The sequence below is a fragment of the Paracoccidioides lutzii genome (assembly GCF_000150705.2).
Source record: "Paracoccidioides lutzii Pb01 unplaced genomic scaffold supercont2.1, whole genome shotgun sequence".
NCBI classification, from domain to species: Eukaryota; Fungi; Ascomycota; class Eurotiomycetes; order Onygenales; family Ajellomycetaceae; genus Paracoccidioides; species Paracoccidioides lutzii.
In genome coordinates this window covers 1,926,475-1,943,682 of record NW_015440947.1, presented here as the reverse complement: position 1 = coordinate 1,943,682, position 17,208 = coordinate 1,926,475, and the positions used below count along the sequence as shown (strand labels likewise).

General features: G+C 46.1%; 5 protein-coding genes across 5 annotated transcripts; 3 read left to right on the top strand and 2 right to left on the bottom strand.

The window, feature by feature from the left end:
- Positions 1-394: 394 nt before the first annotated feature.
- Positions 395-1,900, bottom strand: PAAG_00551 (hypothetical protein; the record flags this gene model as incomplete). Its single annotated transcript, XM_002797966.2, has 2 exons — positions 395-1,173; positions 1,255-1,900. 2 exons carry the CDS (start codon positions 1,898-1,900, stop codon positions 395-397), a joined length of 1,425 nt encoding a protein of 474 aa, XP_002798012.1.
- Positions 1,901-3,251: 1,351 nt separating this feature from the next.
- On the bottom strand, positions 3,252-6,417 carry PAAG_00550 (hypothetical protein; the record flags this gene model as incomplete). Its single annotated transcript, XM_015844056.1, has 7 exons — positions 3,252-3,709; positions 3,762-3,822; positions 3,932-4,560; positions 5,521-5,792; positions 5,849-5,920; positions 5,998-6,166; positions 6,255-6,417. 7 exons carry the CDS (start codon positions 6,415-6,417, stop codon positions 3,252-3,254), a joined length of 1,824 nt encoding a protein of 607 aa, XP_015700391.1.
- A 531-nt stretch (positions 6,418-6,948) lies between these two features.
- PAAG_11125 (60S ribosomal protein L5) lies at positions 6,949-9,440 on the top strand (the record flags this gene model as incomplete). Its single annotated transcript, XM_015846827.1, has 6 exons — positions 6,949-7,002; positions 7,072-7,752; positions 8,099-8,108; positions 8,247-8,287; positions 8,460-8,497; positions 8,582-9,440. The coding sequence occupies 6 exons, from the start codon at positions 6,949-6,951 to the stop codon at positions 9,438-9,440; spliced, it is 1,683 nt and encodes a 560-aa protein (XP_015703631.1).
- A 2,537-nt stretch (positions 9,441-11,977) lies between these two features.
- PAAG_11124 (hypothetical protein) lies at positions 11,978-14,133 on the top strand (the record flags this gene model as incomplete). Its single annotated transcript, XM_015846826.1, has 2 exons — positions 11,978-12,029; positions 12,203-14,133. The coding sequence occupies 2 exons, from the start codon at positions 11,978-11,980 to the stop codon at positions 14,131-14,133; spliced, it is 1,983 nt and encodes a 660-aa protein (XP_015703630.1).
- A 262-nt stretch (positions 14,134-14,395) lies between these two features.
- Positions 14,396-15,886, top strand: PAAG_11123 (hypothetical protein; the record flags this gene model as incomplete). The annotated part of the gene is made up of 2 exons (XM_002797962.2): positions 14,396-15,143; positions 15,228-15,886. The coding sequence occupies 2 exons, from the start codon at positions 14,396-14,398 to the stop codon at positions 15,884-15,886; spliced, it is 1,407 nt and encodes a 468-aa protein (XP_002798008.2).
- Positions 15,887-17,208: the final 1,322 nt, after the last annotated feature.

Here is a 17,208-nt window from a genome sequence, read left to right as displayed (position 1 = left end):
GGTTTTTGGCACATCTTCTCTCCACATCATTGGAAATTAACAAACTTGTGGCTGATACAATAAGGTTTCTCTAGGCTAGGGCATGGACACCGCCTGCTTTATGATCTCTGCTATTATCTTTAACAATGTGTTTGGGGTGGATCTGGAAATCAGAAAAGGCCTCAAAAAGCGATAAGGGATATCAGTGATTATTACGCCATACGATTATGCTGCGTGGATTCCGCTCAAATGATACATAAATAATTCAAGAGATCAAGACTTGGAAAGAACCAACTTGTGAGCTAGCCATAAGTAACTGTGCAGCTGGAAAATCGACAGAGGGAGTGAGGCCAGCGGAAACGGAACATCCAACGGCCAATAGGAAGGCTATCTATTCAAGATGACCCTGACTTGTTTATCGCCATTCTCTTAAACGATCCAGGAGCATGGATAGTCCAAGAAATCGCAACATCACCCGCACACTTCTTCGAATCGCCTTCCAGATGTGATAGAATCCCAGCCCTGCATACCCAAGTAAATAGGCCAAGGGCACTGCGACAACGACCATCCACACCTGTGCTTTGCCAGTCCCCAGTAAATTCAAATTCATGCCGAAAACAGAAGTGACAAAGGTCAGCGGGACAAATATAAAAGCGAGCTGGGTTAGGCGTTTTAGGGACTCGTTTTGTTGGACACTGCGCTTTGATTCCTCAAGGGATGCAATCGCCGCAGACATATTGATATGTGGCACTTGTCCTTGGAGCCTCTGAGTTTCGTTCTCCAAATCGCGTTTGAGCACGGAAAACATGAGCTTTGACAAGGAGGATGTTGGATATCGTGCCCCAAATTCCCATAGGCACTGGAAATTGCTATTTTGCCTCTGCAGGTTGTCAGATCGATGCGCTAGTGTATCGGGATTTTCAGGATCCAATGATGTCGATTGAGTTTCGAAAACCAAAGAAAGGGAATATATTTGAGCGCAGGGTAAGATGTAAAGGAGTGGGTTTTGAGTCGCTAATGCGACATCTTCGGGTTTAAACCGTTTGAGATCGTCGATGTATATGTCATTGAGGTTATCTGGTTTTTTGATATCGGGGACTGGGAATGGCTTGTTGAAAAATAACATTTTTGACCTAAACAAGTTCGGGTCGCGGGTGATATAGTCAATGGGACCATTGCAGGCAACGATTATCACTTGAGAAGTCATGCCCGTCAGCATGTCCAAACTGGTATTGTTGAACAAGTTGTGAGGTGGATGGGAGAGTTACTCCATACCAGTTCTTTGCTTCTTCAAGTCGTCGCTCTCGTGAACGTAGATGGATGTGTCCCCTAAAGGATGGTGTAAGCTCAGATAATATTCGCTGACATGCGACTGCCAGAGAAAAGTGATATCTGATGCTCTAGTCCCTATGATACCGAATTGTATCATATATACCTCCGGATGGACTCGATATTTCATGCCAACTGCATCCACGATCCTGCGATCCACCCCTTCAATCTCACCAGTCTTTGCATCATGGTAGTAGCCAATGAATATCAACCTCGTGTTAGATTCGGTAGGGCGATCTTCAAGGAGATTTAAAATAGACGAGTGGTCTTTGTCTAGTTGCTCGGGCTTATGAGGAAACTCGTTGAACTTGAGTTCCCCGCCGAGCTCATCAACAATGACTACCTTTCCTAGCGAAGGCTTGTCGCTTACCCGGGGCTGAGGTAGCGGTGACCTGAAAAAGTCAACAAGGCGTTCATACGTCTCGTCCACCTTGGAAAGATGGTCTGCATAGCTCTCATATGAATCATATGGGAACGATGATTTCGTATTTTGTTTATTCTCGAGCGACTGTGGCATTGAAGAGCCAGTGGACGATAGGTCCGACTGGGAACCCATGTCAGCAGCGTTAGCTGATGCAGTTGGCGAGGTCATGATCAATGCGGTCAGCTATCGGTCCACGTATAACATGAAAAATCCAGACATTCAAAAGAACGCAACTTATACAAATGACATATTACTGGGAGAGTCGCGGGAGATATTCAAAAGTATCTCCTGCAACCGCGAAACGATCAAATCGACCAGGCCATGAGCCTGCCACGAGGCTGCGCTAGTCCCAACAGTCCCCTGGGCAATTGGATGAACCAGTCAGCCCGAATGAGAATCACAGTTGGGTTTATTAATAGTGATGATATCCTCCACTGAGGAACCTTTGTGGTGTGGTTAGCACAGGTAGAAAAAAGCTGTCAGCAACCCTGTTGATCTGGGATCCTATGCGGGTTATTTTTAGCCTCAAGCCGAATGAGAAAAATACTGATGATAATGTTTGACGACCGGAGTTCATCAAGCCTTGACCATGAGATGTTTCCAACAAAGATTGTGTTTATTAAACTCCTACCAAGGAGAGGGATACGAAGCTTAGCTGGCTGGCTTGGAGTTATCGTTTGAGGCGCTGACAGAATGGTTCCTTCGCTATTTCGCACGCAGATGATTCCTCCTCAATGGAAAGCAATGGAGAAGATTGAATTCATGTTTGTTCGAATCTCGTCCTGGAGGATATAGAGAGTTTTTATGCGACTCTGAATCCCATAAAAATGAGGATTTGAAGTACTTGGAAACCAAACAAGTTAAAATAATATCGACAAGAATGGGACAGCATGCAGGAAGAAGCATATTTAGCGTCGGGAACCTATCTTGTCATAGATGTGGCACCGGTTTGACAAAATTGACACGCAGAGCATTACTGAGATGCCCTGTCGAATATTAAAACAAACTTTCATACAGCCACCGGTTACGGACTGTCAACTGGAGGTTGACATATCTGAGATGTAGTACTAACTATTGCATTCCTTAAACGAGAAATGTGAGACAAGAGACAAAAGACGACACATTTTCTTTCTAAGGCAACACAAAAAACAAACGTGGAAAGAACTGTCGAATATGGACAGCATGAAGAGAAGATGAATTGAAGAGGACAAACAATTGATACATGAAAACCAGCGGTCCAGTTGCATCATCAGGAAAACCAACGCATATGTGCAGTCAAATGAATCTCCCTAGGAGTTTTCCTAACCCGCTTCCATGGGTATATCACAGAGAAAATGTACATCATGGCAGACATAAGAGAGATGGAGAAAACAACAAATCAAGTCCGCAGCTCCAAACATCTGTACCTAAACGCCATACACCAGCCCACATGATATGTCCCCGTTGTCATCGCACTCGTAAAGTAAAGTTGAAATCTAATATTACCAGGGTCGAAAGGTAACAAAGGGCATATGTGAAATCAATCAACACCCGGGGGAAGATCCTTAAGAATTTCCCAACCGTACTCCTCGTCAGGCTTCTCAGGCTCCATGCCCAAAGCATTGCGGTAGGCACGAACCTCATTCTGCAAACCAGAGATGACACGGATGGGGACCTCTTCCTCCTCGCAGCGGAGACGGTATGCAGTACGAATCATTTCCGCGCACCTCATTGCCTTGGCGTGCCAATTGTCCCGGTCGAGGCGGCTTTCAAGGTGCGCATCACGCTCGGCCTGGAGGAGATTGTTGTAGTGGCGTTTTTGGGCGAGGTAGTGCATGTTATTGTTCTGGCAGTAGTGACGTATCTGTTCCACCATGGTGCCGACGGCTGTTTCATATTCCCCGATAAGCTTGGTGTTTTCGACCTGTTCACGCTTGAGGATTTCGACGAGGGATTTTTCGCGGGCAAGGGCACGCTCGAGTTCCGCGATTCGGGCAGCTATGAGTGAGAGAGTTAGATGGATTAATAGACCAATTGTCGAGGACCTTACCAGTGACTTCTCCATTGACTTGCTGGAACGTCAGATTATTACCCTCAGTAGCAGCGCGCCTCTGTAATGAAAGAAATAAAAATTTAGTAAAACCATTGATCTCTTTGTTTGGATAACATGTTGCTGAAGAAGACGGTCGGCATTGGACGGAAAAAGTGGGAACAACAAACCATAATTTCTTCTGTGCTGTTGATAATTCCTTTTGTCATATCACGATTGCTCTTCAACACATCACTGAGCTCGAGGACCATCTCATAAAGATGATTGAGATCCATCTGGTGCCCAGCATTGACTGGCATCCCAACGTTCATCGGCCCCATCCCTCCATTTTGAATGGAAGGGGTGCCGGGAACGGGGCTCGGGCTCTGGCGGGACATGCCGGCCATGGCAGACCCAGGCTGATTGAAGTTGTTGCCGTTATTGTTGTTGCTGTTACTGTTGTTATCGTAGAAATTGGTGAAGAGGCCAGCGCCAGCAGCAGAATTGGCGTTGGCGGAAGGGGTTGGGGGAGATGGTCCTGAGTTGCTGACACCGGAAGTGTTGCCAGCCAAGGACATTCTGGCGTTGGAAAATGCAACGTTAAGCTCCGTTAGCTCGTCGTCCTCGGCGGGCGCTTTGTCCGCTACCCCAGTTCCACTTGGCGGTGGAATACCCAGCACTTCAACGCGAAACCGGACCACGTCCTGCCGCGACACTAGATGCCTGGCTCGACGGTGTCGAGTGACGGAGTGGTGTGTTGCAATAGACGTATTGGAAATTTCCACAGCACACTCTGTGCTGACTTCTTTGTCTTCGGTTTCTTTTTAGAATGTCGCGTAGAGCATATTTTACTGAGTCGGTTATCCTTCGCGTTGGGAAAGGGACTCATAACCAGGGATGCTTACTAACCGATCTGTCTAGCTGGCATTGGAATCTCGGCGTTTTGTACTGTGGCTGGGAGCTTGAGCCAGTTTAATCAAGGGGCAGAAGAGGATTAAGAGGTGCGCAGACATGAGAAGATGAGTTGATATATCACAAAATGTTAAAAGAGAAGTTGTTACTTGTGCATGTTTATGGAGAAAGATTTACACATCATGAACGTCATCAGGAAGCTTTTTATGAGAAGTAAAATATCTTTACTCTACAAATACTAACACAAACTAACTACAGCCTATCCATTGGCAGAGCAACAGAGTGTGGCTTTTTTCAGCATAGAATAATACCACCCAACCTCCTGCCCAACTGAATTAAGCCAATAACTCATAGTTCAACAGTAAAAGATATCCTTTCATAAAGTACCCGGCCGTCCAGCATTCACATATCTCCTCCAGGACCCAGCTCATCTCCCCGCCCAAAACATCCCAAACTCCAAATGTCATGTTTAACTGCTTCTCAACGCAAAACATTCTGCAGAAAGATGTGGGGCAACTAAAGTAAGTTAGCCCCAGCAGCACACTTGAACCTTGTTGTAAGCAGACAACTTCCATGAAACCTTAACATATTAAGGCATAATCCTAGCAACAGCCTTTTTCGTCTTTCCCATGGAGGTTTCCTTGCACAAATTGAGTTCAGTCAATACCAAATATTTCCATCCCATTCAACAAGTCCGGAATGTAAAGAAAGCTCTCATCTATCTTGACTTGAAATGCTTCCGCGCGCCAAGAGCATGCAGTCCTGGAAATCGGTGGGAGCGAATTTCGAAGCTGCCAACTCGAAAACTATAAAAACCACCCGTCCAACCAGCTTCAAGTCATATCCAACACCGCTGAAAGTTTCGTACCGGGATCGAGCATCGACTGGGATATCTCTTCCTGCTCGACATGCAGACCGGCCTTGCCAACGCGGCTTGTAACCTTTGCGACAAGCATCCTCATTCTGTCAATCTCCTGGTCCAAGAGGCTGTCTCTGGTAACAAGGTTTGGCTGGATGTTTACTTGAGGATCTTTGAACGGCTCCAGCAACTCCCTTAGCTTCTTATACTGCGCAAGGCGGTCCTGCTGCTGTTTGCGTTGATTGTCAAGCTCTATTAGACGCTGGTGCAAATGTTCGTATCTGCAGTAGAGTTAGAATCAGGATAAATAGGATATAGATATTAGATTCAATCAAACCTAAGTTTATCATCCTGGCCAATGTCCTCATCACCATCTTCTCTCCAATTCTCGGGGAGTCGAGCAATGCTCCTTTTTAATTGTTGTGGGTTAGTCTGACAATAACTACAGAGGATCTTTCCTCAAACATCCTCCAGGGAGTTTCGTACTTCGAATTCGTCAAGTCAGTGCCTTTCTCTACGACAAGGCCTTGCAATGGCCCAACCCCCGTCTCCGGGTCAATTGAGTTCCAATAGAGACTTTCAATCTGCCGGGCAACGTGGTGGATTGCCTGTGATGAAAAGACCGCGCGATTGTGTTTCTTCAAAACAGCATTTACTAATATTACACAATTAGTCATAGCTTCAGTAATTGGAGGATATGGGCTAAGAGATGGCACGATTGTTCAAAAGGAGTGACCTCATACATTTTTGCAGTACATCCTCTACCGTTTTATCGGGGATATCATCTTCGAAAGCAGGGCCGTAGTCGCGCCACTCTTCAGATGGAGTTAGAGCTTCGGATAGGATGCGAACTTGACTCCTGATGAAGGAAGACTTTATCTCGGTGATGGTTTTCAAGAGGTCCATCCTTACGCAATGGTAATTTTAAAAAGACATTTGTAAAATTTTCTAATATTGTATTCTGATGATAAAATAACTATCCCAGGACTCTGAACTGATGCACCTCCAACTTGTCTGGAGGCTGTTATAACCACGTGATAATTTGGATCAAATCTGATAAGATCTCCAAGATAGTTAATTAATTCACCTATAGAACTGCCGAGTTGATTCTATTCCATCAAACAAATACCTTGCAAGTTTGTACCCTAAGGACCCTGGAATGATAACGAGACCATTCTGGATGTTTCCTGACTTATGCGATCAAAGCTGTATGAATTCCCACGCTGAGGACCTAACAGAATTACGTCTTATGAGGTTCCTCCCTTCGCGATCTTTAACCTCGGCAAAATCCGAATGACTTCCAGACGGCAATTCCTCGCATAAATACAACGCTGACGGATTCTATGGCGTCTTAAAATTTATATAAATGCTTCCTAGTAAGGATTGATTCATACTTAAAGCCACAGCATCCGTTATAGTCCAACTTCATATCTCCAAATGGCGGGTAACAAACGCCCTAAGGGACTTTTATTCGATGTTGGCGGCGTCTGTGTAAGGCATCCCCTCACCCGCTCGCGATGTTCTACAATCTACTAACACCAAATCCTTTTTATTGGATAGGTTGTCTCTCCCTTCCAAGCAATCCTTGATTACGAGATCGCAAACAAAATCCCGATCGGCTGGATAAACTACAGCATCCAACACACCTCTCCAAACGGTGCCTGGCACAAAATCGAGCGCGGGGAGGTGAAAATAGACGCGGACCTCTTCTCAGAGTTCAGCGCTGACTTCCAGCACAAACATCTATGGGAAGTGTTCCACGCACAAGAGAGCCAGAAGCAAGGGATACCCACACTCTCACCTCTTCCACTCCTCCCGAAGATCGACGCAGAATACCTGTTTTGGGAGATGATGCGAGTTGCCCGGAGTCCAGATCCATACATGTTTCCCGCTTTGCAGAAGTTACAAGCGTCAGGCCAATTCGTCCTGGGCGCATTGTCAAATACGACCATTCTCCCCACAGACAATCCTCTTCCCCCTCCAGTAAATGTACAGCAGTACTTTGATTTCTTCATCTCCAGCGCGCATGTGGGACTTCGGAAGCCGGATCCCAAAATCTATGCGCTGGCGTTGAAGGAGATGAATGATGCCGCGAAGAAGAAAGGCCTATCATCCATTCTGCCGGATGATATTGTGTTTTTGGATGATATTGGGATTAATCTGAAATGGGCCAAGAAGGCTGGGTTCCGCACGATTAAGGTCGATCTGGGCAAGACGAAGGATGCTGTGAGGGAGTTGGAGGTTGTGACTGGGCTGCAACTTTTGGAGGGCGATGGGAGAGCGAAATTATAGATTTATTCAACGCAATTTCTTTCAATTTTTTATCTTAGTTAGATTATATATGCTACTATCCAAGGGCAGAACGGAGCAGTACTCGAAGAATAGATTAGGTATGATACCATCAGAAATTCGTACCAAAAAGCAATTTTTCCATTGAATTAACAAGAAAGGAATCAAAATCAATTAGTTAGAGACGTATTTGCTTCACACATCATGTCAGTTAATTTTGTATAAATTCTTTATACATTTTCCGTTTTCTGTTCCAAGGACTGATTTCTCTATTGTGTTCCGCACAGAGAGTAGTTAGAATAAAGCTCGTCGCCAACCCCCCGACCGCCTGCAGCTTTGGGAACGTTGGCGCTAAGCGAACACACAACAAACTATCGAAACTCCCCACAAACGACGAACGATCTTTTCTTCTCTTCCTCGTCCTGTCCAACTCGTCCAACGTCCAGGTTCAGCTGCAACTCGACGCACTCAACCCACCGGCAAGATGGTAAGTTCCTCTTTGCCAGAGCTGGCGTTTCATTGCCAGTGCTCAATCCTCGCAATTCCTTCAGAGAAAAGTGATTGAGAGCGAGTCTTTGCAAGATGCTTCGGTGGAAGAAAAAAATTATTCTGAAGCGCAAATTGCTGACTCCGGGTTTCTTTCTTATTTTTTATTGTAGCCTTTCACCAAGCTCGTCAAGAATAGCGCTTACTACAGGTGAGATCTCTCATTTATTACACGCTCAATTTTGTTTCCTTGGGGGATAAAAGCAATTTATGCTGACCAAGAACACCCACACAGCCGTTTCCAAACCAAGTTCAAGCGCCGCCGGCAGGGAAAGACCGACTACTATGCCCGCAAGCGTCTGATCACCCAGGCCAAGAACAAGTACAACGCCCCCAAATACCGCCTGGTCGTACGTTTCACCAACCGCGACATCATCACCCAGATCGTCACTGCAGAAATTACCGGTGACAAAGTCTTCTCCTGCGCCTACGCCCACGAGCTCAAGCGCTATGGCATCACCCACGGCCTAACCAACTGGGCCGCTGCCTACGCCACCGGCCTTCTCCTCGCCCGCCGCACCCTCAAAAAACTCGGTCTGGATGAGGACTTTGTTGGTGTCGAGGAGCCAGAGGGCCAGTACAGCCTCACTGAGGCTGCTGAGACTGACGAGGGCACCCGCCGTCCCTTCAAGGCTGTTCTTGATGTTGGTCTTGCACGCACCTCGACCGGCGCCCGCGTCTTTGCGGCCATGAAGGGAGCCTCTGACGGTGGCATTCTGATCCCACATTCCGAGAACCGCTTCCCAGGCTACGACATTGAGTCTAAGGAGCTGGACGCGGAGACACTCCGCCGATACATTTTCGGAGGCCACGTTGCGGAGTACATGGAGACGCTCGCCGATGACGACGAGGAGCGCTACAAGTCCCAGTTCCAGAAGTATATTGATGACGAGATTGACGCTGGTGATCTCGAGGAGATTTACGCTGAGGCGCACAAGGCTATCCGTGCCGATCCGTTCAAGAAGGATGAGGATGCTGGGTCCAAGAAGACTAAGGAGGAGTGGAAGGCTGAGAGCTTGAAGTATCGTAACAAGAAACTTTCTCGTGCTGAGAAGGACGCCCGTGTCCAGGAGAAGATTCGCGAGTTGGCATAAATGGGATATGATTGACGATCTTTCTCCTTTTACAGCCTTGTCGAGTTTTCCGCTCTCGTTCTATACTTGCTTTCCTATGTGCAAAATCGGAAAACGGCACGGTTCTTTATCTAATTCTACTATTTCAGTACGATGAAGCCTAATGCAAAAAGCAAAATGATATGAATTTGTTAATTGAATGCGGGTTCTCGATACTCAAAAAGGCACATTATTGTGCTTTTAACCTTTTCTTGTCCCCAAAGGAAACGGATGGATATTTGGAGCTAACAGGCTGGATTTCTTTTTCTTATATTGCTTTCTTTTTTTTAAAACTGGCCATGGAGTTTCTAACTACAAATGATATCAATGATTTTCTCCCTCTTCGAAAAGAAACCGATGCCAAACAATAAAAATTTTCCTGGCCTTTTAAGTTTCAAATAGAGAACCAAGTCCATCCTCAACCAAAGGGTCTATAGCTCTGATGCTCATTCACCCTCTTCCTTAGATATTCTATACTATTTTTCCTTTTTATCTTCGGGGTTCAAGCAGCATAAAATTTTAAGGTCTTTATATCTAGTTACATGATTCCAAAGTCCCTACTTGATCCGCCCGGGTATTCCGTGCATACAGTTACAAGGAGAGGTTGGGAAGAGGAGTTGGACCTCTATCCATGATCATTACTAATAATTTGTCAGACACTGCTAAGACCTCCCGAGCTGTTATCTTCGGAGGCCTGTCGAGTCTCTTACAAATCGGGTATTTACTTCTCAGGGTATTTTGCCCGTTGATCTTCAGCGCAAATGTAAACTCCCAGCATCCTGTCCTGTCATTATTTCTCTGTTTTGATGTCACTTCAAGTGAGCGCTGCAGAGTTCCAGGGGCCCAGCCATTGCTTTCAAAAATTATCTGTCAATTCTGAAAGAGGCATGTTATTCCAGGACAGCAATACTTTCCATTGAGGCATGTGAAGGGCATCGCTCATACCTATTACTGTAGGCACAGCACGGAGTACATGCATGTTCTCAAGGGTCCCTATGGTTCGTACCACTTCAATTCACGACGTTCCCCCGTACCTCGATCCCACATATATATCTCGATCGGCAGATCTCTTCCGCACAACATCATCCAGGAATAGAGTCTCTTCGTCGAGATATACGGAGAGTCGGTAAATACTATGAATAATCGGAAATTTGACCGATCCATATCATCCTTGCTCTATCAATCCTAAAGTGGGCGAACTCACACCACACGGAATGATGGGTTGATATAAATAATCTGGAGCAACCACACTCAGAGTAGACAGCCTAGGTAGTTTAACCCAATGAAGGCTCCAAGTAAACCCCACACTGTAACCGAAAGTTGGGGATTTTGTTTCTGCGAACTGGAGACAGCTTGCCAGCCCCGCAGAGTTCAAAAGGCTAATAATAATTAGGCGCGATCTAACGGGGCACGCCTAGCCAGAGAGAGGAGATACGAAATGTTTAGAATATCTTTTCGTCCCCGTACAATTCCGTCGATGACCCGAACAATGGCAATTGCCTGGAACTGTTCTACCGTTTACTTTTGCTTTGGTGAGAGATGTATTTGTCTGCTGTTCAACTTGCCTCTGATACTAATTAGAAGGAAAGAAATAGTAACATCCCGGCGGGAGAATTCACGTAGGTTAGGTAACTAATAATTAATTTGACTAGATGAAATGTAATAATATCCTGTCCACAGGTGCGATGAGACGTGATTAAATAATTGAGATATGACAAGTTGCTCTAATTATTCTTATTCTTCACATTAACAAGTGGATATCCGCCAGACAAAGAACCGCAGCTAACTATTAGTTATGTATCTAAATTTTGTTAGCCGTAAGTCAGCTCCGGCCTTTCTCTCTCGCCCACGCAACCACCCACCCACCCATCACATCTAACATGTATTCGTTAGTTATCTCATCACCCATTCTCGAACAGACCGCCTTTAATCAGCACACTATAACACTCTCAAGACACGCGTCCCATTAGTTACTTAGTTATGTCGTCTGTCCCTGACTAAGCCCATCCACCTCGCCCTCTCCTCGATGATGGAATCCGTTTTCCAACCGGTCCTTAAATAAGTTCAATAGTTGGTGGCCCTAAAACGCCCTAATCCTCCTCCGCTCTCCGCTCCACGCTCCACGCTCCACGCTCCGCCTACCGCCATATACCCCTTATAACCCCAACCCCCGGCCAGGGCTTCTTCTCGCAGGAAATATCCGCACCCTCATCAACTCTGTCGTCGTGCAGATTGCTGGCGCAGACGTGGCTACTGCCGCTTCCAGACAGTCAGCCGTTCGTCCGCTGCGTGTCGCACCCAGCGTTTGCCCCACCTCGTTGCCGTGTGAGCATTATCCGGATTCTCGCCTAAAGCTCTACCGCTCCGGTTATTCTTGTATCACTTACTCCGTCGCGATATATCTAAACCCTGCTTCTTGTGTTTCTCCTCACAACCGCTATTATTATTTTAGGAGGACCTGATTTCGTTGAATTTTGGGAAGTGCTGTGTCCTATGTGAGATCATACTCCGTATGTGAGATGGAGAACGTTGATTCAGTCGATGTGAGCTGGCTGCATCATTCTCACAAAGGTATATATACCTTTCTTCTAGAAATATTACTATTCAAGAAGCTCTTCACAAGCTACTCTGTTTCCTATTTTGCCACCATTTCGTAATTATTTTCTTTCGCATTCCTACATCCCGTGGAATATTAAGATACTAACTCCGTCGCTTATCAAACAATCTTGTTCGATCAAAATCAGATCCGTCAGTTCCAAGAAATAGCCCCGATCCGATGTTGCCAGACCCAACCACCGTCGCAAGTTCACTTCAAACAAAAAAATACAATCCAACCAATGACAGCTCTCCTTTATCCCTATCCCAGACACTACCGTCCCCCGCGATGAGCCCTCGACCGGTACCATCAAAACAAAAAAAAGGAGGCACTGTAACGGAGATCAATGAATCTACGCCTTTGCCTCCTTTACCGTCCTTACAAACAAGTGGAAGTACAGGTAAACCCTTAAGCACGAGAGGCCCGCCAGCTCGTCGCAATTCTTGGATATCCAGCCTTAGCCAGAAATTTTCTTCGAGCGGCTCAACTACCCCGGCGCAAAGTAACGTGAAAGATGCAAATGCGAAGCAGCCCGCTCAAAGCCCACGCCAAGAGCTGCACAACCCTTTTGGTGCATCGTTCTCTCCCAAGGACAAGAGTGACAAGAAGGATGAATTGACGAGCCCCTTTGAGTTACGCTCTCCAAAGAGTCAACCTTCGTTTTTCCATAATGCATTCCGGAAACTATCTTCCTCTTCGTCTACAGGTGTTGTGCTAGGAAAGATGGCATCGCAGGGGGTAATTATTGAACGAAGGGTTATGAATATTGACCAGCATCGCGATAGATGTAAGATTGCGGAGCTGGATCAGGCCAAGCTCCGCCGTGTTGCCTTTTGTGTCGATGTGGAAATTGCAGGGACCTCCCGCAGGTCGGAATCTGAAGAGGAGGAGACACACCAGCAGCCTCCCCAACCCCCACCACAGCAGGCACATCCACAGCCGCCGGCAAAAAAGAAATCAACAATGGTTGACCAAATCAGAGTTTTTAAAAGACAAGATTCCAAACTTGCTGAGAAGGGAGAGGGCTCAACTGGCCAGTCATCGCAACCAGGTGCTAATGAACGACCAACCGAGGCGGCACAAAGTACAGATCCTACTAGCAGTGAAACGAAACCTGCAGAACTGAATAAAGAAAAGGAAAAACCAGCTTCTGGCAAAGAACCGACGAGAAAGCAGGAGAAGAAGAAGAGGTCTGAAGGCGAACGGAAGGAGCGCAAGGAGAAGAAAAGAAGACAGGCCGAAGCCAACGGGACCATTCCTATTCAACTTACGCGGGACGGTGAATCAGGCGCCTCAGTTCCCCTCCGCCCCACGAAGGGTCAGGAACATCCCACTACTGACCCTATCCGAATATACCGCCGTTGTTGTCAACTACGGGAAACCGGGGTTTTGAAAAAGCTTGTGGAGCAGATCTCGTCTCCCTCTTCGGGTCTTGCAGAGTCTCCTGGGACTATTGCTGTGCTAGATCTCAGCGGAGTTTGCATGTCCTTTGCTGACCTTGTTACCTTCAGTGATTGGCTTGCTATTGTTCCGGTCCGGAAGTTGATATTACAAAATTGTGGCCTCACTGATGAATCTGTGCGAGTGATTCTTGCTGGGCTTCTGTCTACAAGGACTGTCGAGAAAGCAAGGCTAAGAAGAAGCCATTTCAAAAAGCGTAACGGCGGCAAATCTACTCACGATGATAAACTGGGGGTAATTGAGAAGCTGTCACTCAAGGATAATCCAAAGATCGGTCACGATGGATGGAGATATATTGCTCTTTTTATCCACATGTCACGATCCTTGATCGGGATAGACCTCTCAGGAATCCCTTTTCCGCAAGCTTCAATCCCGACGATTGGGCCAAGCCCTTCATCTACGAACCGGAGTAAGCCAAATACGGAAATATCTACTGTTTTCGCAAATGCATTGGCCGAGAGGCTCGCAGGGAACCACTTGGAGGAGCTGGTTATTAGCGAGTGTTATCCATCTGCTGAAGACTTTGCGAAAATTTGCGCAGCTTGCCGGGCTGTTCAACTGCGAACGAATTTGGGGGTTGCACACAACCAATTGACAGCTTGGAACATGTTAATTTGAAATATGGAATATTGTCCGGCCGTCCATTGAGAGGGTTTGGACTTGGAAGGAATGACCTTGCTTGAACATTTGGAACTCTTGTCAGCGACTTCCCGGAAGGCGAAGGGCCATCCCCCTTCAGGTGCCCTTAGCCTGGCCGAATTGTTCACTAATGCCAAACCTCTCTGCTCCCTTCTCCAAGCGCTTACATTTCTGCCGAATTTCCGATTTCTGACCTTCACATAACCGTGGACTTTTTGCAACCCCGCCTGACTCGCTGGCAATGTTGCGACGATATCTCCCCCAAATGGCAGAGTTGAAGCGAGTACACTTGGCGGATGTCAGCCTCTCCCCAGAGCATGCCATAGCCCTTGCAGAAATATTACCGGATTGCCGTCGTCTGTGTCATATCAATATTTTGGAAAACCCGAAAATTGTTGCTCTAGCTGCGGCAAAAGACGCCACTGCTCAAGAAGAGGCTTGCGCATTATATGCTTCTTTGATGACAGCGGTCCGCATTTCACATACCCTTATCGCAATAGACATTGACGTGCCTACGGCGGAAAACAAGGAAGTTGTCAAGGCCCTAGCATCCCAAATCGTTGCCTATTCGCTTCGGAACCTCGAGCGAGGTGAGCTTGTGGAAGAGCTCTCTGATGGCGCAACCCCTGAAAAACACACTGTCCCCATGCCTGATATTCTTCTACATATCGTTGGAAACGTAGATGATGACGGGGTGGATGATCCCGTGAAGCCAGCTCCAGATGAGGACTATGTTATTGGTGGTACTGGACTAGTGAAAGCTCTGGGCGTTTGCCTTGGAAATGCTGAGCACAATACCTTGGAGGGCATGGGTGATACCTCTCCGACTTCCACTGGCAGGTCAACACCGCTACGTCGTTCCAGCAGCGTTGGAGCTAAAAAGCCTCGTGACATGTCGAGGAATCTCCTCAATTCCGCAAGGAAAATCCGTGTGCGATTACAACCGGTCCTTGTCAGGGAAGACAGGGCTGGTAATGAAATGAATTATCGTATGTGGTTCTTTTACTTTTATGCTGCATCAGAGTTATATTCAAATATCACTTCTAACATGTTATTTTTTTCCTTGCTGTTAGGGCGGCTTCAATTCCTTGACTTCACTCTGCAGAGGATGATTCAACGATTCGAAGATGAATACCCAGATACACGCCTCTCAACTGAACTGGATCCCACAAAAACCAATCTTCCACAATCGAACTCTTCACACGCGTCCACAGCGGACTCCGTTGAGCAGTCTAAACTCGACGACTCCGCTATCCTGGACGCTCCCGCACCAAGCCAAAGCGCAGATCCAGACGCAGACGCAGACGCAGACACTGCCGTCGACGACGAGGACACAGACCACTACGCCATCCGCCTGTCCCGCAGGGGATCAAACACGTCCCTGCATTCCAGAGCCCTCACCTCAGAGGAAGGCAGAGTCCACCGCTTTCAACAACATATCCGCCGTGACATCCTCAACACCAACCTCGGAGCAGCTACGACGGATACCCTGTCTTCAGTTCCCGATGAAGCGAAGGTTGCGGCCTTGCGTGGAAAGCTCGAACGGCTTCGGAGCAGCGAAATGCAGACGCGCATCGAGCTCGTTGGGCCTGATAAAGCGTTAGAAGAGCTGGGGGCGAATATTGAGGAGTTGCTTGCGCTGCGAGAGAGGGATCCGGAGGCTTTTGAAAGTTTTAAGGCGAGCCAGATTGCTGCTCAGATTAATTCTGGGCTTGGAAGGGAAGGGTTGTGATGCATGTCTCGGCCGACACATTGTGCTGAACGAACCTAGCCAGGACACCCCTCTGTGCCATGGTTGCTCATTTTTGCTATTGGGGACATCAAAAATGAAAAGGAACTCGACATATTGACATCTGGATACAATATCATTGTTATATTTCCTGTCCTTTCATGTTCATATTTTTATTCTCAAAACTTCACATTGTAATATGTGGTCTACATGCTAGATCACAGTCAAGGCTAATTTATTTAATGATATCTCCGCCTCCTCATCTCCTCACTCACACACACACACACACACACAAAATGCATCTTAAATCTCAGCATTCAATCTATACATTGTCTCTTGCATACCCATTGACATTTATGTAGCATGAAATCATCTGGGTTCAGAGAAGGGAGAAAAGCCCTCAAAGTGCTTCAGTGACTTTTTCCTTCTCATTTTCTTCATTTCTGCAGAATGTCAATTTGTATATACATCAACGCGAAAACAGCCAGCAATATTTTATGTAGTGAAGTGCTTATTTTATTTCATTTTGGTATATTATTCTTCTGTTTAGTTTTTTTCCCTTTTTGCTCCTTTACTTATTCTTTTTCGTTTCTTTTCTATTACATTTTGGAGCGCCTTCGATCTCAATGTTTTAACTCTCGTACTTAACATTACCCTCAAAGAATAAGGCCTTGTTGTTTTGTTTAGCTATAATTTTATAGAGCTCGTTTCATTGCATTCATTCTATTTAAATCAATGCTTTCTTTTTGGCATTGCCTGCTGCTTGTATCTATCTTTACTCGATGTGCATTTGGCCTCGTGTATATATTTTAGCAACCGACAGCGATGGATACTTTTCTTAAAATACGTACCTTTTCTCCCTCGCCTCCCTGACAATGCTTGCCGTATTTTCAACCGCTTTATGCTGCTCTGTAACGTTAGCCAGTTAATTTAATGGAATCTTCGTTTCTTAATTATCATTTTTATCAACCGTTGGAGTTGTTCCCAGCCGGCACTCATCTCCGATTAGGAATATCCAGAGAAGCCGATGGCATAATCTGAAAGATACTAACTTAAGCGATCACTGAGTTGGCCACTTTTCCCTCTCAGCAAATTACCAATATTCAAATATGAATTTCTCAATAATCATGGAGAATCAAGCTTCAAATCAAGAAGGGAGACTTCTTCTAGCTATCAAAGCATATAAAATTAAACAAATCAAAAGCGTCTGTACTGCTGCAAATATCTATAGCGTTTCTCACTCTAATATTGTCAATCAACTGCATGATTAATTCTCACGTTTAACCTCTCAATCAGACTGCTGAAAACTGATCTCTATTGAAGAT